The 24,705-nt window shown below is 47.9% G+C and overlaps 1 protein-coding gene across 9 annotated transcripts in view; it reads left to right on the plus strand.

Annotated features, from left to right (window-relative positions):
• The window catches only part of ACACB (acetyl-CoA carboxylase beta), a 2,187,049-nt gene that overhangs the window by 1,972,427 nt on the left and 189,917 nt on the right, over window positions 1-24,705 (plus strand). For all 9 annotated transcript variants that reach the window (XM_085633342.1, XM_085633341.1, XM_085633344.1 and 6 more), the window contains one exon: window positions 5,142-5,254. In XM_085633342.1, coding sequence (XP_085489468.1) covers window positions 5,142-5,254 — 113 coding nt within the window. The remainder of the gene's footprint in view (window positions 1-5,141; window positions 5,255-24,705) is intronic.

The following is a 24,705-nucleotide window of genomic DNA, read 5'->3' on the forward strand; positions in this document are numbered from 1 at the left end:
TACTCACCAACCCATGCAGCCGCTTATACAGCTTATACACCAACTGAGACACGAATACAGACTTGCACACAGTTTAGTCTCTAACCCATGCATTCAGTAACACGTGTTTAATCACTCACTTATACAGTCAGTCACGCACCTACTAAATAATCCATTCAGGCACTTGTAAATCCACTCATTCTTCAATACACCTTGGCATAGATATATATGAAAAATATTTAAACTTTACAGAAACACACATTCACTGGATGGTGTCATCAGTGATGTCTTTTGAGATGTAATCAGTGATGTCACTGACCATTTCATGAGTGATATAATATGTGACGTCATCACCAGTGCATTGCGGGTGCGCGAGTTATAGTTAGCTCAACTAACTATAACGGGTGAAATTCTCTGGTTTTATATGAGTCAAACGTCCAACTAACTGTAACGTCCCTGAAACTTATGTTTTTTTAAATGCATATCCTAATTATAACGTCTGTAAAATCTATGTTTTTTTCAGTGTATATGTGTGTGTATATATATATATATTTTCCTTATATACGAAACCATGCCATGAGTGTTAAGAATGATGTATCGACTGGTGATACCTTTTAGGAAACATAAGGAAATCATACTTTACAGTTTTAAAATGATTTTTTAGGAAGAAGGTATTTAAACATATCTGAATTCAGCCAATACTTTACAATTGCAAGACAACTATATATCAGAACTACCAAGTGAAAACTCTGATGGCAAGGAAACCAAAAAAGTGAAACCCAGTCTGCGGTACACCTTATCCGATGCCTAGAGTAGACACTTACCCGTATCATTCAGGTGTCAGGCCTCAGCTGTTTTTGGCATAGGCACAGTAACATTTCCAACCTGTGTCATGGTTAGAAAGTAGAGAAGTATAGTAGAACACCTTTGAGGGTGTGTCAACAAACATAGCTACAGTGAGGATCAACTCTGTGTCTTAAAAATAGAGTAAAAGGTAATAAAATGCCCAGTTCTATAGTAGGAGGAAACATTTTGATAGATATAAAAACACCTGAAAGGGTATTAGGTTAAAATGGCAACGGTCAGTACGATATTTCGTGAGTATATCTTGATGCGCCCCAATTCCATCGCAAGCCCATCTTGTTCCAGGTCAGGCTATATAGAAAATTGGCCTAAGACAATTTGAATATCGAGAGACTCACTTACAATAACCAGTCAAATGTATGTAAGACCTGGTTGGGAAAACTGAGCCGTCAGGGACTCCCGCAATACGGGAGGAACGGAAGACCGATCCCTGTTAACTAAGAGCAAGTTCCATAAACCACACAGATTATGTTCGTGAACTATAAGGTAGAGCAAGTGCCTGTCACGTGCTGAACCGCTCTGCTGGATCCAGATCCAGAGAAGTCATGTGTTGTCAAGGCAATTTCTAATGAGACATGCCTGCCTTTGTGTCTGAATAACAAGGCAGGGGCGTAGGGGAAGGCGGTGAACAACAGTGTGTGATGCTATGGCAGGTGCAAGGTTGCAGTGCGGCTACAACAGGGGGGGGTGGTAGGGAGAGAATATTGCATTACCGCGTAGTCTCAAAGCGGAAGGTAGGCGCGCCCCAAGAGCATGCGGCGTTAGTAGTGCCGTCGTTCTGTCATGCCAGAGCCATGTCACATGAGCTCACCGTTATGTGCGGTTCGGAAAAGCCACTCTCCATGCCAAGGATCGGACACTAGAAACCGGCCAGTTCCCATGCGTGCCTTGTACTCCCTGTTGAGCCGTGAAGGAAGTGCTTACTGTTTGTAAGAATGCTGGAAACTCGTCATGAATAAAAAAGACATTTAAACGATGAGTCTGGATAGATGGGAGATATGAAGTGTTGGAGAGATACAAGAAGTTGCTGTACTGAGCGCATATGGTGAATGGTTTGGTTGTTCAGCCGTACAAGTACCAGATGTGCTTGTTATACTTGTGTATTGCATTCTGGGGAATGTAGTACTGAGCCCAGTAGAGTATGCCAAGCACCAGGGAACTAAGGAAAGGTTCCTTAATTAAGCCTTTAAATTTCAGAAGGAGAAACTGATGTAATGGCCAAACTGGCCATACCTCGACAACTAGTTACTGAATGCGGGCTCGCCTCAAACAGTATTCAACCACCTCCAGACGTCATCCAAACTTTTGACATTGCTGGGTTTCTCCTTCAACGTGCCGAAGTCACACCTGACTCTTTCACAACAGCTCCTCTTATCAAAGCCTTCCTGGATACAGTGTTTTTCCCTGCTTTTCCTCCATCACAACAAGTCCAGGACATTCAGTTTTGATCATGATGGTTCAACCTTTAAACCTGGGACTCTGTGAGAGTGGCTCTAAGACTTCTGGGCCCCTTATCCTGCTGGTGGACCCTACCAGGTGGTACATGTGGGCTCTGCAGTGGAATCTGAAGCCTCCGCAGACTCGACACCAACGGGACTTGTCTGAGTCCTTATAGGTGTTGAAAGAGACTGCAAATGATCTACAGCTGTGGCTGCTTGAACATAATTGGACCGGTGGTAGACCCCTCTCCCTACCCCACCCAGAGCTGTCTGTCAAAATGGATTCATCGGTCCTGGGTTGGAGAGGTGGAGATCAGAGGGTTCTGGTCTCCAACAGAGGATCGCAGGCACATGAACTTGTTGGAGCCTCGAGCTACCCACTTGACACTGAAGGCGTTATTCCAGACCATCAAAGAGGGAGCAGGTAGTTGTTCTCACAGACAACAGGACAGCCACATGGTACTGCAACAAACAGGTTGTGGCTCCTGTGCCAGGAGGATTTACATGTCTGCAAATGTATGATTGCTCAGGGTATCTCCCTGATCACTCAACATCTGGCAGGATCTTTGGACGCCAAGGCAGACAAACTCATCAGACGTTGCCTAGAGTATCACAAATGTCAGTTACACTCGGTGCTGGTTCTGGACATCTTCCAACTATAAGTAGATTCCTGGTTTGATGTACTTGCCACAGCCAAGAATATGCAGTGTCGACACCGTTGCGCGTAGGAGTTCTTGAGGCAGTTCTCAATTAGACAATCTTTCTGCCAATTGGAGGTTGTGACTCCTGTTCGCCTTTCCTCCCCTCGCTTTACTGCCCAGAGTTCGGAAAAGATCAAGAGAGATCGGGCCCAAGTAATCCTAATGGCTCCAGACTGGACGAGGAGAGTGTGGTGCCCAGAACTTCTGGTCATACACGTGTCCTCCAATACGGCTGCCCCTTCAGCAGGACCTCTTTCGCAGCAACAGGGCTGAGACTTGCAACGTAACCTGCACCTCCATGCATGAAGATTAAACGGTGATAGTTGATAGCTTTTGATGTCCCCTCCCTCACCATTCCCCCGTAAGTGGTCAGTGTCATCTAACAGTCACGGCTCCATCTACTATATCTATTTATGGAGGGCGCTTTGAGATGTTTCTTGTCTGGTGTTCTCCTGAGATATCCGACCCCGAATGCACAGTTAATGGATGTCCATCTGTTTTGATTATCCTTAGCCCAGCGAGGTCTATCTGTGACAACAGTTAAAGTTTACTGTATGTCCTCTTATGCTTATGGATCAGCTTTCCTTGTTAAAGTCCTCTGTTGTCTTTTTTTTTGTTTTTTTAAGGGACTGATACACACGTTCCCACTAACACCATTTGTAATGCCACAGTGAGACCTTAATTTGTTACTCACTCACCTACTGTGCACTCTCTTCGAACCAATGCACAGTTGCCCTCTTTGCCTAATAACCCTGAAGACAGTACCCCTCAGTGCCATAACATTGGCCATGCAAGTGAATGAACTCCAAGCATTATCTGTGGTGGCACCATAAACATCTTTATTTCTGGAAAATTCGTTTTCTGGACAAAAGAGGCATTCTTTCCCAAGGTAGTCACACCCTTTCACATCGGGTATTTTATCACCTTATCGACTTTGTGTGCTCCACCTCATCTATCCAAAAAGAACAGCTCCATCGTCTCAACCCTAAGGGGGCCCTCAGCTCATTTGTTGATTGGAACAGAGAATACTAACAGGATGACCATGTTTGTTGGTTTCTCTGGAGCTAAGAAAGGCAAAGCATTCCAAAAGAGATCTATCTCCCAATGATTTGTATTATGCATCATGATCAGCTATGGGCTATCCAAAAAGCAACCCCTAGAAGGCTTGCATGCTCATGCCACCAAAACGAATGCTGCTACAACTGCGCTAGCGTGTTGTGTGCAAGTTCTAGACATCTGTTGGGTTGCTACATGGACGTCCCTCTATGTTAACGAAGCACTGCTGTCTGGATATACAGGTCCAGTGGGATGGAGTTTTACCCGATCGATCTTGCTAGATTTCCTAGTCTGAGTCATTCCATGGACGTACCACTGAGGGAGATTTATTGCTTTGGTATCTGTTTACATAGTGAGGAATCTGCGGTTAGAAGTCTCCGTCAGAATAACAATTTACCTTCGTAACGCCTATTCTGGTAGAGACTCTTTCTAATCGCATATTCCTCAACAACCCACTTTCCTCCCCATTCTGTGGAATAGGTTCACACGGTGTGTTAATAAGATCCCAGTCTGGAAGTCTGCATGTTGCCATATTCTGATTTCAGTGACATCATTTGACACTGAAGAAGATCAAAAAGAAACTGACGTCTGCGCACGTAGGTGATGCAGATATAGTGGCTCTGACATCACATCCAGGGCGGGATGGATCTCACCCAGAGCCCCTCAGTGTTACTTAACGATGAATGAGCGAATTGGTTTGTGTTGTTACTCCAAAGATGAACGTTTCCACATTTGAACCTAGTTAAAGATTTCAGTAGTTTTATTTCAAAAGCAGTGAAAAGTCTCATTTTCCATACGTAGTCCATGTTTGATTTGTTCTCATATGTGCATGAATTAAAGCAAGAGCTTTTAAGAAAAGGGATTAGACTTTCAGATGCAAAATAATTAATTGGGGATGTAGAGTGAAGTATTGCAAATATGATTGTTGTTTAACTTTACCAGCTCCTGTATTTTTGTTAGTGGCAACTTTGGGAAATTATTTACGAGGCAACCTGTCAGGAATAAAGTGATATAATATGGCATCACATATTTGAAAGGTTTGCATGGACAGCGTTCCTGCAGCAAATGACCCTGCCAATCTGATGTTGCTTTTATTTTTCAGAGGAGGTGTATTAGAGGCTGAAGGAACTGTGGAAATAAGATTTAGAAGGAAAGACCTGATAAAAACAATGAGACGAATTGATGCAGTTTATTCTAGACTTGTTGAGCAGTTGGGTAAGATGAAAACTATTATACTTTATTTTTCTCTAATGTACCAGTTATGAATTCAGCTAGGAAAGCCACAGGGATTAAAAGTGTGGTCTCTACCAGGTCTGCTGAAACAGAAATGAAGCGTGTAGAGTCAGGTCTCGGTGGTTGGGGGTTCATATACTTATGGTGAGGAGGCACTGCATTAGCTTCCTTAGTTATCACTAAACTTCGAGACTACCTTACTATTACATAAAAAGTAGGCACATATGGTCAACTTCGCACTTTGATTGGTATTGTGTTTGAGCTTTGAACTGTGTTACATTACCTCCATGTCCTGTCTTTGTCCCAGTCCTGACCATCTGAGATAATCCCCATTCTCGGACCTGATTGCTTCAGGCAGTACTTTATTTGCGGGTCGTCAAACAAAGTTTGAAGGCCTTTTTTTAGGTCTTCCCTTTCCAGACAGGACAAGCTATATGGTTGCAAAAGACCTATTTCAGGATTACCTAGAACTTACAAGGGCTTGCAACCCACCCATGGATGCTGAGCACCATAGAGACTGCAGCTTCAGCTGCATTCCTCACTCCCTTCAGTCAGATGTACTGTACTTAAGGGCTTGCTGGTTGCTCCCAGAGTCCTAATAATAAGCTTATGTGGGGCTCCTTCCTTTGATGCAATTGTGGAGAGTTGGGAAACCACTGACTCTTTGTCCCTGGGGATTTATATATTGCAAACCAGGGTCTATGGTGGTATTTATCTTAGAGGGTTGAGACGAGCTAAGACGCACAATGTGGGCGAAGAAGAGAGCGGCAGGTTAGCACCTCTGGAGTTTTATGTCCTATGTTGAGTTACAGTAGACTGTGCATTTGACTTAAACTTTCAACCCAAGAAGCCCTGTTTGGAGCTGTTAGATTCTGATGACTTAGAGGAAGTAGAAACGGAGCCGCAAAGAGGCAATGTGGTAGAAAGTGCCCAGTATGCTTAAGTCATTGCATTTATGAGAGAAGTTGGTGATTCATATCCCTGATGGAACAGGAGGATTTCCTATGCACCTCCTGTGCCTGAGAAAACATTATCAAGCTTAGATTTCCAAGTTTCTGGGCAAAAGGAATCCTTAGGAAGGTTGTGAATCAGAGTTCTCTCTATCTGTGAAGGTTAATTCCTTTCTGGTAAGCATGTCTTCCGCTCTAGCAACTGAAGGCTGTGTCTGCCCAATGATCCAATGGACAAAAAAGTCAAGGTGTCCTTAAGGAAACACATACAGCTTCTGATTTCTTCTACCATTCCTCAACGTATGCAGCTTATGCTTCTATGACTCTGCTGAACGACTTTCAAGCACTTATTGAAGGATGCAGAACTTCTTTACATAATAGCGTTGAGAAATTGGGGGGGGGGGGTGGATCTGGCTGTTAACATCAGCTCCATCCAGTGAGACACCTGCCCGCTTTGCTTGTATGACCACATCCATTCAACTGAACTGCCTTCTAGAGTGGCTACCTACCCTACGCCATTGGCACCCATGTTTACCACCAGGCTAATTGACCTCTGCATTGAAAACATTTTGGAATCATGATGTCCTGAACTGGGATCCCAATGGGCCAACAGATGTTGATCTAAAGGTCTAAGATGTCAAAGAGTTCATGGAACCACATGATATGGATGGAAAATGGCCTGTGCACAAGTCTAGATTACGTTGCAGAGTAAGTACTTTGTCTATCGAGATCCAACAAACATATACAAACGATGCAAATACTTTAAGAAACAATAAACAGTTCAGAAGTTCTTTTATGTTCTTCTTTAACCCCTTGTGTGCCACGCCCTTTCCCCGCCCTGTGCCGGCTGTTACATTAGCGGGCGGGGTTCATGACGAGCTGGACTCGTCATGGGCACAGCGCAACCGCGGCCCATGACGAGTCCAGCTCGTCATGGGCACACAAGGGGTTAATCTTGAAAGGTTGCCCAGACAACACGTGTTTCGTCTGGGAAGTAAACCCAAGACTTCATCAGGGCTTGAGGCTATGCCAAGGAGATCTGGGATCTCTCTGCTGGTTGTACTTCTGTCCCGGCTGGTCTAGGAGGTTGAAGTGAATTGATTGATTGACCTCCCCCACTAGACTTGCCACCACTACAAGGATGGACGCATATGTTTCATATGATGACCTTCAAGAAGCCAGTGGATTTGATACCTCCCCTGAGTCTGGCCTCCTCTCACCCCAGGTTTATGCCCCTGAGGAGAGTGCTTCTTAGGCAGTGGTCATGTGTAGAGAAATCAAAGTTCTTGACCTCCAGCTCCCCACCTTAGAGGTCAAAATCAGTTCTTCAAGGAAGTGCTCCATCCAGGGAAAACCGAGCCCCTCCTGCCCTTCCATGAGGCACTTACTGATACTCTTTTGGTACTTGTGCCAAACCTTGCTCTGGCGTCCTAGTCAGTCGCCAGATTTTGAGACACCGCTGCATTGGGTAACCCTGCATTTTTATTTCTGCAGTTCCCCCTGCGCCTCCTAAAGCTTAGTTGTGCAGCCATCTACGAGTCAGATGAACCCTAATAACTTTGACTACTCACTCCTATAGGTAGTTCAAATGCTTGGAGACCTTTGGACTAAGGTATTTTCTGCCACCAGCTTGGCCCTCAGACCTGTGAATGCTAACTGCCCTTTGGGCTGCTATTCTCATGCTTTTTGGGATTCGTTGGCTCAAGTTCTCTTAGGTGTCCCAAAAGACCTCCGACTTGACCCAAGCCATCCAGGATGGATGTGAGGAAGCTAAGTTCACAATTATGGCTTGAACACCACCGTTTCTATTGGACGGGACATTGGCACCAAAGTCTTCATTCACTGCTACATCTGGCTGCTTTCAACTTTTTTTCCAGGCGATGTCCAATTGTCCCTTAAGGACATGCTCTTTGATGGGAATCACCTGTTTGGGGACAAGTCCGATTCTGCTGTAGTGCAGTTCAAGTAGGGTCACAGCACACCTATTGGCTGCGCCTCGCCAGCCGTATGAGCCCTACAGCTCCTTATCCAGTTTCGGCAGAGGTACCTCATACCACCAGCCAATTCAGCCCCAGCAAATTGTACAAAGAACTATTGATGGACAGAATGCAGAATAATGTCATACATTCACCCCAGTACAGAGATCTGGGCCTAAATCCCTCTTTTTTTTGCTCACCATGCCATTCCAGTTTGGTCGCAGCCATATGCAAATCAGTCCTGACTCTGTGCCCAATGGGAACAGTCTAGCCTGAACTGCCAGGTTAGGTCCTCCTTGGACTGGAAACAAGCATCCTAGGACCGGTTTCGGGGTTTCACCCCTCTTCAGCCAGGACAGCTAGATTCCAGTGGCATGGAGAGCATGGGACTCATGTCTGAGCATACCCGTCCCACTCGGGGTGACAATTGCAAAAAGAACTATTGATGGACAAAATGCAGAACATCAATTGTGTCTCTTTTGCTTTCTCGCCCTAAGTACGCCGGGTATGCCTAGATGTAGGTCCCGGGCTCACTGTGCCACTGGGATCAAGCTATCCTGGCTGAAGAGGGGTGAAACCCTGAAAACGGTCCTAGGATGCTTATTTCCGGTCCAGGGAGGACCTGGCTTGGCAGTTGGGACTGGACTGTCCCATGAGGCACAGGATCATGACTGATTTGCATATGGCTAGGTCTAAACTGGGGTGGCATGGTGAGCAAAAGAATGATGGATTTAACCCAGATCTCTTGACTGGGGGAGAATGTTTTGATTTGTTCTGCATTCCGTCCATCAATTGTGTGTCTTTTCCAGCAAATTGTACAGCAGTTTTGCAGTGCTCACTGTCACTATGGTCAGAGTCAGCGAGCAACTCAGCCCATTGTCTCCCAGACTCCCCCCCCCCGGCCCTCAAAGCACCACCTACCAAACCCCTTTAGCTTGCACTTAGTGGAGTACAGCCACCCTGTTGGAGGCAGGATCTGACTGTTCTTGCTGGGATGGCATCTCATCACATCTGACAGGTGGGTCCTGCAGGTATTCCGGGAAGGGTACACCTTGCTCATCCTTGCCACTCCTCCGCACCCCCCACCGTTACCAGAGTGACGGACGGGGATCGTGTGTTCATCTTACGGCAGGAAGTGCAAGCCTTTTTGGCCAAAGGGTCATCCAGCGGGTGCCTACGCCATTCCCACTAGTTATTCCCACTACTTTCTAGTGTCGAAGAAGGACGAAGGTCTTCATCCTATTTTAGACCTGCATCCTCTCAACGCCTTCCTCTGAAAGGAAAACTTCAAGATGCTCACACTCGCCCAGTTATTGGATGTCCTACACCCTGGATGGTGGCATTAGACCTACAGGACGTCAATTTTCATGTACCCATAGACACTGCTTGCGGTTTATGATGAGACAGAAGCATTTTCAGTCTGCTGTGCTTTTCTTTGGTCTTACCACTGCCCCTCGGGTGTTCATGAAAGTGATAGTGGTGGTAGCAGCACACCTCTGGAGGTCCGTGGTCCCAGTCTTCCACTACTTTGACGACTGGCTGTTTAAAATGGGTTTGGCCAAAGCAGTCTTCAACCACCTCAAGACTGGGTGAACCTTCTGTCCTCCTTGGGGTTTACTAGCAACATGCCCAAGTCACACCTTGCTCCTCAGGCGCTCCCCTTCATCAAAGCCATTCTATACACATTTCAATTTCGTGCCTTTCCCCTGGAAAGGAGAGTCCAGGGCATTGAGGCTGTTGTACTGATTTTTCAGCCTCTGTCCTGGGTTTCATTGAGATCAACTCTGAGGCTACTGGGAATGGTGTCCTCCTGCATCAAGCGCGGCATTTGGCATTTGCAAGCTCTGCTGTGGTATCTGACATCTCAGTGGGCCCAACATCAAGGGGACCTTTTTAACCACATCCAGAGTTGAGAGGAGACTGTGAGAACACTGCAGTGGTGGTTACTGGACCGCTATTGGTTAGTGGCTGATCACTCTTGCTACTCCTCCCAGAGCTGACATAGGTGATGCAGGCTCACCATGTCTGGCTGGTTGGGACCCGTCTGTACAGTTCTTTGAACATCCACACTGACTATCACAATCAGTGCCATCTTGCAATCACATGATGCTTCTTCACACAAAGGTGGCTCAGTCTATCTTTGCCCTCTGGGGCACTCCTCTGGTGGATTTATTTATCATTTAGGAATATACACACTTTCCAGAGTTCTGCATCCTACCTTTCTTGCTGCTAATAGTCCTGGAAGATTAATTTGACCTGAATTGGGACTTTATCATCACAACAGGTTTCTATTATCCCTCTGATTACATTGTTTCTGAGGAAGCTACAAGAGGACTGTGGGCAGAAGATCTTGATCGCACCAGACTGATCATGGAAGGTGTTGCTCGATCTGCGCTGCCTCTCTCTGTGACTCCGTCTTCCACTTCTGCTCAGGGTGGAAATTGTCTTGCAGTGGAAAGGGCAGGTTCTGCATCTGCACTTAATGCCTTCAGATTGAATGATCTGAGCTCTTTTGACCTTCCTGCAGAGGTGGTAGACTTCATCTTGTCAGCTCCCTGCTCCTGTGCCCGATCAATTTATTCTGGTTTCTGGTCTTGTTTGGTTTTTTGGTGCACCCAGGAGGAAGTTGAACCCCTAAGATTGTTGTCTGTTGTGCTGTGCTTTGTGCTTTCATCATTTGCCATGCTTCAGTCGGTCCTTGGAAACTGTTCTTGAATACTATTGGCTCTGCACATTAACACGCTGGAGACTTGTCTATTCGTCCTCCTGTTACTTTATTTGTCCCTGACAGACAATTCCTCTGGGCTAAAACACACTTCCTGGTAAAGGTAGTGCCCCCTTTTCATGTGGATCAGTACTTCGCTCTACCAACATTCTACCTACCTTGTCATTCTACCAGAGAGGAGGAGAGACTGCACAGCCAGAACCCTCGCAGTACCCCCAGTTGCTACATTGTCAGTACCCAGAAGTACCTGATTGTCGATCAGCTATTCCTTTTCTATGCTGGTTTCAAGAAAGGCAAGGAAAATCGGAAGCAGACGATTTCCCAATGGTTTATGTTGTACATCAAAATCTGCTATGCTGTTGCTCAGACAGGCCCTCTACCGGACATCCAGACCCATTGGTGAGTGGGAGGGGGGGGGGGGGTGAGTGAGTTGTAACCATGAGTTATTTCCTCTAATTCATCTTGTGGAGGGAGAAAGGAAATTACCTTTTACTTGCACATACTGTCTTCCTTGTGTTTGGCCGTTCTTTGGCAAATGCCGTAACTACTGAAGAAGCCAGGGTGGCTGGATCAGTTAGCTTCTTTTACTCACACATTCATCCTTATAGAATCTGTTCTAGGGTACTGACATTCCTGCCTTTTTCTCCCCTTTTCCACATCTTTCCTATTGTCCGCTTGCTCTCTCTCTGGGGATACACACACACACACCAGGTGCTGGCCCACCGCCATCCCAGTTCCTCATGAGGAATCTCTCCCTTACCTTTGATTCCTGAGGTCCTCTCATGGAGCCCGGTCCAGCTCTCTTCCTACTTTAGGACAAGGCTAGGCAGTTCTTAGCCGAAGGCACCATTTTCTGTCAAAGAAAACCAATAGCTTCACGCCCACTTGAAGTATAAAACATGTTTATTAAGGAAAAATACTATAATAACAATATAAGCACTGAGAGACAACGAATGTAATGCTTACTCCTGCCACAGTTTACTCATTTATATGTATTTTCAACTCATAAGCCGCAATGTAAAAGATACTTTCCAGAACTCAGAATGTTTCAGGAGGTGCTAACCTTTGTCATGAGAGGTGCAGGGAAGTTATTTAAAAGTTACAGATAATATACATTTCTCAGATGCTGAGCTAGCCATTTATGAATTTTGGGTTACAAGTGCCAAAACCAAAAAGAGGCTGAGTATGTCTACGTCAGAAGTCCAAGTACAGAGTCTTTCCAAATATAACATGGCATATAAAATGGCTATGAATAAATAACTGTGTTTTCATTAAATGCAATATAAATCAGGATATATCAATGAACAGGCAAAACAACATGTGCACAATTAAAATTTGAAATGTCAACCAAGGTATTTCCTGTGGCTGTTCATTGTTGCATATAACGTTTATGCCATTTCATTATCAACATTGTCTCGAATTTTATTTGTGGGCTGTAAGGAGAAAGAAAAAGAGAGTTGTACTGTATGCAGCAGGACCACAGGAAAAGTGACATCATATCATTAGTTACATTTATTTATTCTGTCCTTTCTCTTTTCTGGGTTGAAATCTGTATCCCCCACCAGAGAGCTGTAAGTGCCTCTATTGTCTTTGACTTGTTAGTGTTGTAAATGCATGTATTTAACGCATGAGATCTCTATGCATTCATGGCCTGTATTACTTTGTGTTGTTTTGGGACATGAATATATTTATTTTGAAAAACACAAGGCATTTTTTTAAGGAATAACTGCTTGAAAGTATGAAGATAAAAAATACACACAGTGCAAAGGTTTCAGGATCTATCAATCAATCTTTTATTTCTGAAGTTACTTTGGTTCGGTCTACCGAATAAAGCTATTGGAACATACACACAAAGCAATCTACCAGTAGACACTATGGAGTGGAGATTTCACCAGAGCAGTAGATGGTGGATGAAGTATTTGGATTACTGTCCAAGCTGACACCTCAGATGTCTTTCGAGGGCGATGGTACACATGTGAAGACACCACTTCCTTCTGCCCAAAGGAGCATCCTGAGAACAGGCTGCTGCAATGAGTAAACAGGGATATGAGAGCGGAAAAAAAGCAGTGAGAAGGGAAAGTGCTGTTCAACCTGCAAAGTGAGAGGGGTAAATCCCCTTGGTCATTTCCCTTTTGGAGCCCCAAAATGATTTAATGAGGAAAGAAAGTGCAAACCTGTATTGCCTGAAACTATTATGGGGGATGAAATGCATATGCAAATAGTTAAACCACTGGGCCTGGCTGAATAAAAGCAAATATGCATCAAAACTGTACCGGGTGTTGCTTGACTCCATCATGAATCCAATTAGGAGCTCCAAAATGGCAATAACCTGGGGGCTGAGCGGATTTTCACTCCTATTTCTAAATGTTGCACAGGCACTACCCATTCTTAGTAGTTAGCAGTCAGTGTTATGATAGGGATGCTGGTTGTGATGAGAGCCCTTGACCCAGGGTGGGCAACGTGGATCCGGAGCTTTGCTCTCTCTGAGGAAATTTCCTCACATAAAAATCTTAAGCAGTACCATATTGCCTCCAAAGAAATCAGGTTTAAGCCCTGTCACGACTGTGATAAGCAAATGTCCATTACGGACCTGCATACTACTTGACTTTGGTGCCTGGGTTTGGACCATGTCTCCTATACTTCTTCATCATGACTCAGTATTTACCCCAAGGCCATCAAAGAGTGAAATCATAAGCTCTTCATGGCGAGGGCCAGAGATGAGGGTCATCGACGTCAAAGGTTAAGATATTGCTCTAGATCTCCTTATTCTTCATTGGGACACAAAAAGAGGAAGCATAAAAAATTGAATAACCTGACCAAAGGTTAGTTCGCTCATTATTTACAGTCTCCCACAGGACCATCGTCCTCTGAGCTGGAGCTATTTGACCTGCCCCGATGTGTCCTTCTCCTTACATCCCCACTCAAGTGATTCTGTTGGACCCGGCTCTGGAGCAACCGGCGAATATTCCATAATCTTTGGTGCCAGCATCTCTACTGCCCAAAATACCAGCATCTGAAAGAAACACGTAGTGATAGATTCCTTACCTTAGAATTACCCCCAGGCGTCATACTGGATCCAGAAAGGTTTCGTCAGCAGTACCCCTGCTCGTCGGAAGGTGGCTTCTTGCGGCTCCACGTCCGCCGTAGTTGCCGAGATGATGCCGCGGCAGCTACTTAGACACCGCCTTCGCGCGCTGATGTCAGTTCTTTCTTTTTTTGCGCCAGCAAGCGCAGGTCTTGTCTGCCCTCGACCCTGGAGACTGGATGGTAGCATTGGATCGGCAGGACACATATTTCCGTATTCCCATCCTGCCGGCCCACCGGCATTACCTACGGTAGGCCACGAGCACTTTCAGTTTACCGTGCTCCCCTTTGGCCTTACTAGCGCCCCTCGGGTGTTCATAAAAGTGATGGCGGTGGTCGCAGCTCATCTGCGCAGATCAGGGGTTCCAGTCTTCCCCTATCTCGACGACTGGCTGTTAAAGGCGGGCTTGCCCCATGCAGTCGTCTCCCACCTCCAGACTATGGCTGACCTCCTGCATTTGCTGGGGTTCTCCATCAATGTGCCGAAGTCGCATCTGATTCCCTCTCAGAAGCTCCTCTTCATCAGAGCGGTTCTGGATACAACGCACTTTCGGGTCTATCCTCCCGAACGGCGAGTCCAGGATATTCAGGCCCTGATTCTGATCTTTCAGCCTCTATCCTCGGTTTCGGTCAGGATGACCCTGAGGCTGCTGGGCCTCATGGCCTCCTGCATCCTGCTGGTTGATCATGCCAGATGGCGTATGCGGGCTCTGCAGTGGGACCTGAAGTTCCAGTGGGTGCAGCATCAGGGGAACCTGTCAGAGTCCGTCCAGATCTCGGAGGGCACTGCACGACAATTTCAGTGGTAGCTCACGAACCGGCATTGGGTCAATGGCAGATCCCTCTCCCTTCCCCAACCAGAGCACACAGTGGTGACGGATGCGTCGGGGAGGCCACATGGGAGAGGCGGAAAACAGAGTCCCGGCTCCATATCAACCTTCTGGAGCTCCGGGCGATCCGACTTGCACTGAAGGCATTCCTTCCCTCTGTCAAGGGGAGGGTAGTGCAGGTGTTCACAGACAACACCACCGCCATGTGGTACTGCAACAAACAGGGCAGGGTGGGGTCGTGGACCCTATGTAAGGAGGCTCTGCGCCTCTGGACATGGCTGGAACATCAGGGCATTTCCCTGGTGGTTCAACACCTGGCAGGTTCACTGAAAGCCAGGGCGGACGAACTCAGCCGCAGGTGTATGATGCATCACGTCTTCTATCGGACGTGGCGCAAGGTCTCTTTTAACAGCGGGGAGAGCCTTGGTTAGATCTATTCGCTACTGAAGAGAACACACAATGTCAGCAGTTCTGCTCGTTGGAATTTCCAAGGCGGCACTCGCGAGTTGCGGTCTGTTGTACGCCTTTCCGCCTGTACCACTTCTGCCCAGAGTGCTGAAGTAGATCAGGCACGACCGGGCCCAAGTCATTCTTATGCCACCAGACTGGGCTCGAAGAGTTGGGTATCCCTAGCTACTCAGTACGACCATCGATCCTCTGATCTGACTGCCTCTTCGGGAGGATCTTTTGTCGCAGCAGCAGGGGACGATCCTCCACCCAAACTTGTCCAGTCTCCACCTCCTTGCGTGGAGATTGAGCAGCAGCAGTTGATTCCTTTCAGCTTGCCTCCTGAAGTTTGTGATGTCATTCTGTTACGCCTGCAGGTGGAACAAATCTGTGGCATGGTGCACAGCAAAGGCTGTGGATCCCCTTTCTGCCCCTCTTTCAGAAGTCCTTCTGTTCCTTCTGTCTTTGGCCCAGCAGGGCTCTGCTCTGGGCACTATCAAGGGCTACTTATCTGCTATTTCAGCCTTCCTCAGGCGCCCTGATCAGCCCTCTCTTTTCAAGCCCCCTGTTGTAAATAGATTTCTCAAAGGCATTACTCACCTTTTCCCTCCTATTCCTTTTGTAATGCCACAGTGGGACTTGAACCTGGTTCTCACATATTTGATGTGCACTACCTTTGAGCTTCTTCACAACTGTCCTCTACGACTATTAACTTTGAGGACTGCTTTCCTGGTTGCCATCAACTCCGCTAGGAGAGTGAGTGAGCTCCAGGCTCTTTCTTGTAAACCTCCTTTTCTATGTGTCCATCCAGACAAGGTTGTGCTCAGAAAGCGTCCATCCTTTTTGCCAAAAGTTGGCACTGCTTTTCACATCGGGCAAACCATCACTTTGCCCACCTTCTTTCCGCCTGCGCATCCTTACAGCGAGGAAGAAAGGCTCCACTGTCTGGACCCAAAACGCGTGCTCTCATTTTACTTGAACCCTATTACAACAGTTCCGGGTGGAAGACCTGCTCTTTGTTGGCTATGTAGGCACCAAGAAAGGTCGGGCTTTGCACAAGCGGACTATCTCCTGATGGGTCGTCTTGTTTATTAAAGCCTGTTACTCTCTGGCAAAGAAGGAGCCTCCATTGGGGCTGCGTGCCCATTTCACCAGGGCAACGGCTACCACTACGGCGTTGGGACGTGGTGCACACTTTTACTAAGCATTACTGCCTGGACAGCCAAATCCGGAGAGACGGCTTCTTTGGCCGTTCTGTTCTCTGGGACTTCCTGGTGTGATCTTGGTTCGCAGACCTACCACCGGGGTTGGTATTGCTGGGGTATCTATTCTAAAGTAAGGAATCTACCACTACGTGTTTCTTTCAGATTAACTAGTTACCTACCTTCGGTAATATCTCTAAGAAACATTAGTAGTGATAGATTCCTTACTGCCCCACCCATCCTCCCCGTTCTGCGAACCAATTTCTAGGGTTAAGGTCATCCCTTTCAGGGACCTAGTTTCAAAGCACCAGTGGTCAGTATCTTGCATGGCTCCGAAAGTCGTGTACAGAACTGACGGCAGTGCGCAAGAGCGGCATCTAAGTAGCTGCTGCAACGTCATCCCGGCGACCACGATGCCAACGACGGACGCGGAGCCGCACGACACCACCTTCTGACGCGCAGGGGTACTGCTGACAAAAACTTTCCGGATCCAGTCTGACGCCTGGGGGTAATTCTAAGGTAAGGAATCTATCACTTCTCATTTTTCTTACAGATATATCGTTACCGATAACTTGTTCTTTTGTACACTTTTGGAAATGTTAGTCTTGCTGTGACTTTTGAGTTGGAATGGTTGTTATGTGTTGGAAACTAAATTATGCATGTCAATTACTGTAATCAAAATGCATTTGGAACGCATGTGGAATTGTTTCTAAATATCACAGCATTATCAAAACAATAGAATTAGATCACCAGCACTGTCATTTCAGATTTGAAGTTGGTATTTGAATATGCCAGTTAAAGGAACAGTGTCAGTTTATTGCAATGTACTCTAGCATAAAAGCTTTAAAAGTTCAATATGGATACACATTTTCTTTATGTATTTTACTTTCTTTCTGAAAACTGTTTATCTAAATACAGCAAATATTCGGAAAATGAAAAGGTTTACTGATTCTAATCTGGTTATCTACCACTCACTTCTTTAATCACTTTTTTAATTTCAGGGGTGTTTCTTCAAGTGGTTTCATAATTATATCTGCACATCTCAACCAGTAGTAACGTTTTATTTGTTGACATTACAATATAAATATTTGTGCCATCGTATATATAGTTAAACATCTAGCATGAAAATCCTTGACTGGCAATTCAGATAAACGGTTACAGAGAGATTCTTTGCCAGAACTCATCATCATCAGTAGATTTATTGGATGTTAAAAAAAAGTTATAAAATCAAAAATGTTCCTCACCCATAATTCTAGGAGACCTCAATCTGTACCGTAAGAACTCAGCTGTTCTCACTAATAGTGATTTTATACATCACTTAGATGGGCAGAAGCTTTATATTATCACTACCACCCACATTGTGGGCCAATCATTTGATCTTGTATTTGCTCTGGCAAACACTATCACCTACCTGCTTGCGAAGACTTTGTCGTGGTCTGCTCATTACCTGCTTTCTGTTAATGCATGATCTATGACACAGCCCCTGGACTTTCTGGTAAATCCCATCATATACGAAAATTTTAAAATCTATGTTGTGATGAATTCCTTGTGCTATTTTCAAAGCCTCTCCACTCCATCTCCTCTTTAGAGCAGCCTAATCTCAACCATGCCTCTTTACTGTAACGTGGTTTACGCAACTGTTGATTGGGTAATACTTTATATTACCAGTACAGCCCGTCTAAAAGCCAAAACTGTCCCTTGATCCATTGAAGAACTCCATATTTTGAACAAAAACAGAAGAAAAGCTGAAAAGACACCCGAGATTTAACTACTCTGTGAATAGCAAATGTATTTAAAAGCGACAGATCTATTACTCATTATGGATCTCTTCTGATAGAAATATCCGGAAGGAAACCTTCCCGTTTTTACACGATCTCGATACTTTAGACCAATCAACAGCATTAAATCCTTTCTCTCCAGTTCTGCAGTGAATTAACAACTTTTTTAATGTAAAACATTATCATTTGCGAAAGAGGTATCAAAAGGCCCTGAAATACCTTCTCTTACCAACAGAGTAGCCCAAAAGGCTGCTAACCCCACCCCCCCACTGCTGTTGTTCACTTTTACCTCTTATTGCGCACTAGAATTTTTCAAATACAACTCAGGATCATCTCTTGGCCACCTCTTTGTGTATGGTCTAATAGTTCATGTGTTTGCCCCTATTTTGCTTACTATTTCTAATCACTTTTTTTTAAATTTTTTTTTAATTTTTTTTTTAAAACCTTTATTACAATTTCAGAGAAATACAAGTATGGGCCTACAACCAACAGGCCGGCCGCTAAAAATGCAGTGTAACCCTAGGCACAGCTGAACATTCAGATCGATGAGGCAACAAAAAAGGAGTCACTGGAGAGTTGATCATCGCAGTCGGCCGCAGCCGCAGTCCATAAACAAACAAACAAAGGTTTCATATTTTTAGGAAACGAAAAACAGCAAACACACAAGGCCGAGGAAATTAATAGCAGTAGCATGTGCCCCTCGTATCGAGGGAGTAATCCAACCCGGATAAACAGAGGGGGGGGGGGCAAGGCCGAAGAAACCAAATTCGCATGTCGCAGGAGCATACAGGAATGCGCGGGCTAGGGAGACAGAGCGGCATCTATCTCACGCATCTGAGGCGGGGCGCATATACCTCCACGATAGGAGTTCCAGGGACCCCACACCTTAATCCACTTCCCAGGCTTGCCTCTCGCCACATACACCGTTTTCTCTCTGAACATACACCAGTCCATGTGTTCTTTCCACTCAGAGACCGTGGGTGGCCTCTGGGAGCCCCACAATTGTGCAATGTCACGCTTCGCTACCATATAGCCCAGAGTCACCCATTGCGTCTGCGTCACATTGTAATCAGTCGGCTCCCAGACATTCAGCAAACATCTTCGTGCCTCCGGCAACAAGGCAACATGCGTGACTTCTTCTAACACCGCATGCACTCTGCACCAAAACCGAGTCACCTCCGGACACTCCCACAGGATATGGAGGAAACTCCCCAGGAGTCCACAGCCTCGCTTACACAAACCATCCACCGAATACCCCATACGCATCAGAGCAGGCCCCGTGACGTACACTCTATGGAGTATTTTAAGCTGGACGAACCGCAACCGGGCCGGGATAGCCACCTCTTTCGGGGAGGCCACCGCCGACACCCAATCCTCGTCGTCCAGTTCTAAGCCGTCGGCAATCCATGTCTCCCGCAATGAAGCCAGCAAACCCATCCGATCATTAATAAGCTTCTTATAAATCAGCAAAATGGTGCTATCCGGCACATAGCCGTCCAATATCCTGTCCTCCAACGGGGAATGCTCCGGAATAGCCGCCACGTCCGAAAACACTGAACACAAGGCATGATGGACCTGTGCATACCGATAGTATTCCCTATCATTCAACTGGTATTCAGTTTTCAGCATGTCGAACGTCTTAAATTTCCTTTTCGTCCAGAGGTCCCCTACCGTGCCGATACCAATCGTATCCCACTTATCAAAGCCTTTCGTAGTATACAGATAACCCAAACGCTGGGACGCATACAATGGCGTAGCCCGAGTCAAACGATCCCTCCACCCCATCGCCGCATTTGCTGCATGCCACACCTGTACCGCGACCCGCGTCGGGCCCGTCAACCGCGCATCAAGGGACCCCGAGTATAGCGCTCGATTATAGTCTCCGCCCGGCAATAGCAATTTGTCCATCTCAAAAGCCGGGTTCAAAGCAGGGCCATACATCCCAGGATTGACGGCAGCCAACTGGGAGGCCCAGTAATATCGCTTAATGTCAGGGAGGGCAACCCCCCATCATACCACGGTAGAGTTAGTTTGGCAAGAGCAATCCGCGGCCGCCCATCCCAAAACAATCGACGCTGGAGACACTCCACCTCCAGAAAATAACGGGCCGGCACTACGTCCATGGTGTTCTGCAGGGCGTACAAAAAGCGTGGCAGCGACATCATTTTGAACAGTGCTGCCCGGCCAAGTGGCGAGAGCGGCAACCGCCGCCAACCCGCCACATCCGCCCTTGGGCGTTGAAGGGGGGGGAGAAGATTTCGTTCGTAGCGGGCCACCGGGTCCAGTGTTATAATAATTCCCAAATACGTAAATCCCGACGGCGCAATCTGGATAGGGCACCCCCGCGGAAGGGGGGTGCCTCCCCGGAAAGAACGTATACACAGGACTTAGCCCAGTTGATGACCAATCCGGAATTGCGACCAAAGGAGCTCAAAACATCCACCAACACAATGAGCGATTTGCGCGGTGATGCAAGATACAAAAGGATATCGTCCGCGTATAGGGAGACCCGATCCTCGTATTCAGGCGTCCATCTAAGGCCACGCATCGAGGGTTCCCACCGCAACCACTCCGCAAGGGGCTCCAGACAAAGCGCAAAAAGAAGAGGCGGCAGTGGACATCCCTGTCGGGTGCCCCTACCCAAAACAAAGGGAGCCGACACACGTCCGTTGACCACCACCTGTGCCAGTGGATTGTCATAAAGCAATTTCACCCAACCGATAAAACCCGGGCCAAAACCAAACTTCGCCAATGCTGCCCAGATGTACGGCCATTCCAAGGTATCAAACGCCATGGTAGCGTCCAAGGACGCCAAAATGGCCGGCTCACGAATGAATGGAGCGCGGGCAAGGACGCCATGCAATCGCCGCAGGTTCAAAGCGGTATTGCGGTGGGGTATAAAGCCGGATTGATCCTGATGAATCAGGTCGCCCACAACCCGGATCAGACGATTGGCCAGTACCTTGGCGAGGATTTTGGGCTCCGCGTTTAACAAGGAGATGGGCCTGTAAGAAGCACACCGATCCCGCGGCTTCCCCTCCTTATGGATAACCACAATAGTAGCAAGACGTTGGTCAGGGGGGAGGGAGCCCGCCGCCTTAGCCTCAAGGAACATGTCTCGGAGATAAGGCGCAATCACATCTGGGCGCAACTTGTATAATTCGATGGGAAGTCCGTTGGGACCCATGGCCTTACCCGAGGCAATAGAGCGAATGGCCAAAGCAATCTCATCTGGCGACAGGGCCGCATCCATCAATACTTTATCCTCATCAGATAGGGAAGGCAGAGCGATGTCTCGAAGCAGCAGTCGGGAGTCTTCCTCCGAGCGCTCTGAGACCGGAGAGTAGACCCCGTGAAAATACTCCGCGAAGCAATCAACTATATCACCGGGGTCCGTCACACACACACACCGTCCACCCTCTCAACCTCCGGTACCACTCGACTCGCTCTCTCCTTCTTATCCAACCAAGCAATCAACTTCCCGGCCTTATCACCCATATCATACAAACGTCCCTGTTGCTCCCTGCTCATACTCCTAGCAGATTCAGTAACCAGCGCCTTATAGTCGGCCTGCTTAAGCTCCAACACATGCAATCTATCATCCGTAACACCTTGCTCCAAATCACTCTCCAACTCAGTGATCTCATCTTCTAGCCGAACAACCTCCTGCGCAGCGCATTTTTTGGTGTAGGAAATGAGAGATCGGGCCTGGCCCCGGAGCACCGTCTTAAAGGCCTCCCAAAGGGAGATGGCGGAAGACACCGACCCCACGTTGTCATTAAAGTAGTGTTCCAGACACTTAACCAGGTCTGCACGAATCATGGGGTTTCGTAGGTACCAGGGGTTGATCGGCGCCACCCTCCCCTCCGCCCCCAGGGCGATATCTAGGTGTAACAAGAGGGGGGAGTGATCTGATATACCGCGTGCCAAATGTCGCACCTCCCCGATCATCCCAGCTTGGGCCGCAGGCACTAGCATATAGTCAAGCCTCGAAAGACTACCATGGGCCCCGGAATGGAAGGTATACTGCGCCTGTCCAGGGTGTTTCAACCGCCAGCAATCTATCAGTCCCAGGGTATCCAGAAAGCCCCCCAGCCAGTTCTGGGCCTGAGGGAGGTCCCTAGGGGGGTATCGATCCTCAACTCCGGAAACCACAGCGTTAAAGTCCCCCCCCCCCCAGGACCAACACCCCCCCCCCCCGGAAGCCCAAGCAGCAGGCGTCCCAAATCGGCATAGGTGGCCGTCTGCAGGCCCGGCGGCACATAGACCGTGACCAGCGTAATCAACCTACCCTCCCACCTCCCCACCAGCGCAGTGTAGCGCCCTCTGTCGTCGTGGAGCACCTCATCCACCACCAACGGGAGAGAGGTCCTGACTAAAATGCCCACTCCCCTCGAGCCAGAGGTGAAACCAGAATGGGCCAGAAGGCGATACCCTCGTCTGTTCATGGCATGGAAAGAGTTCCCTATGAGGTGCGTTTCCTGCAGGAACACAATGTCAGGCGAAATACGTTTCAAGAACTGCAGGACTACCCCCCGCTTTATCCTGTCCCCCAGCCCATTCACATTCCAGGAAAGAAGTTTCAGCCCCCTATCCCCCATCCCTCCCAACACAAAACATCCCTCTCCCGGGGAGCACAATCATAGTAGCACAACATGAAATATTACCCCGCCTTGTGAAACGAACAAACAACCCCCAACCCCACCCCATCAACCCCAACAAAACTCCCCCCTCCCTGCACCCCTGCGTGAGCCCGAACAGCCCCCCCAACCTGCAGTGTGCCTGTCGCCCCAATATAAAGTTCACTACAGAAAGGACAAAAAAGAACCCCCAGAAGGAGGAAAGGGCCCCAGCAAGCCCCCCGCAACCTCCAAACACCACGGGGCAAAGTGTCACAAACTGGAGTCCAGTGCAGCCACAGGTGCAAAACGTTACCAGTGCAGTCCAGCGCCAAAATCACTGTTCCATTCCTACTCCGTCAGACCCTCTCCGCTCTCCGTCATCCGACCCTCCGGCTCCCGACTCTTGGGCAGGGCATCCAGCCACTCTCCCACCGCCTCCGGCCGGTCGAAGAAGTGTGAGCGACCATCTAGCTCGACCCGCAGCCTAGCCGGGAATAGCATCGCATACTTGAAGTCCATGTCTCTCAAGCGCCGTTTGATGGCCGAGAAACCCATCCGTTGCTTTTGAACAGCTTGCGTAAAGTCTGGGTAAAAGCTAACATTAGAGTTCTCAAATCGTAATGGCCCAGCCACCCTCGACGCCTGCAGGATAGTGTCTCTATCCCGAAAATTAAAAAGTCGGGCAATGATCGGCCGCGGGGGGCCCCCCACCTTAGGCGCACCCCCTGGAACCCTGTGGGCCCGTTCAACAGCGAAGAACTTGCTCAGCTCTTTGGGTGCTAGATGAGTCACCACTAGATCCTCCACAAAGAGATCCACAGCAGACTCCTCCGATCGTTCGGGCACGCCGATAATGCGGACGTTGTTCCGCCTGGCCCTGCCTTCAGAGTCCTCGAGGCGACGCTCAGTCAGGTCACTAGTGAGCTGTAACCTCCGCACCGTCGTCTGCAAAGCGGCCACATCAACCGTTAGGCTCGACGACGCTTGGGCCAACGAGTCGACCCGGTCATTTGGTTTTCGACAGGTCCGCTCTGACCAAGGTGACATCAATCAGCACCGAGTCCAATTTGTTGGCCAGAGTATCCAGTTGTTGGTTCACAGTCACCTTCATCTCCTCAATGGCCCCCATGACATCCAGCAGAGTCAATTCGGGTGATGCGCCCGAGGCCTCCTTGGGCGGCTCAGACGATTTACGTGATCCACTAGGGGATCCCTTTGGCTGCGCATAGCGGTCCATATTGTTGGCCTGGGAATAGGCTCCCCTCCGGGTAGATTTGGGTTTCAGTTTGTCGCCATCCACTCTTGTCGTCATCGTCAGCGATCAGCAAGGTCAGCACCCTGCAGCATCCGGAGGAAGGCTAGGAGAACCGGGCCGCTAGCTGAAGTAGGCCCGTTTACAGGTCAAGACTAGGCTTTGCACTCCGTACTCGGCGCAGCTCTCCCAATGTCTCCTCATCAGTGTCAGTAGACCAACTCGAAACCGAAAGTGAAAGTGCGGGGTCCGGGGCAGGCCCAGCCTGGCATGCCGCTGTTGTTCACTTCACAGCCGGGCACCTCACCCACCCGAGTCCGGGACCAAGGCCGGAGAAGGCCGCAAACTTCAGATCGCCAAAAAAACGGTTCCCGGAGTCCAATTTCGATTCGGAAAACGAGTGGCACCTTAGCGCAAGATCATAAACAAAAGCCCGTCAAAAAAATCAGGATTATGACAGGATAGACGTGGGAGGTTGCGGAGGCCCTCAGGAGCCACAAGCCTACGCGGCCATCTTGGTTGCGCGCTAGGCTCCTCCTCTAATCACTTTTTTAATACAGGTTAGGT

This window comes from Triturus cristatus, chromosome 11, assembly GCF_964204655.1.
Source record: "Triturus cristatus chromosome 11, aTriCri1.1, whole genome shotgun sequence".
NCBI lineage: Eukaryota > Metazoa > Chordata > Amphibia > Caudata > Salamandridae > Triturus > Triturus cristatus.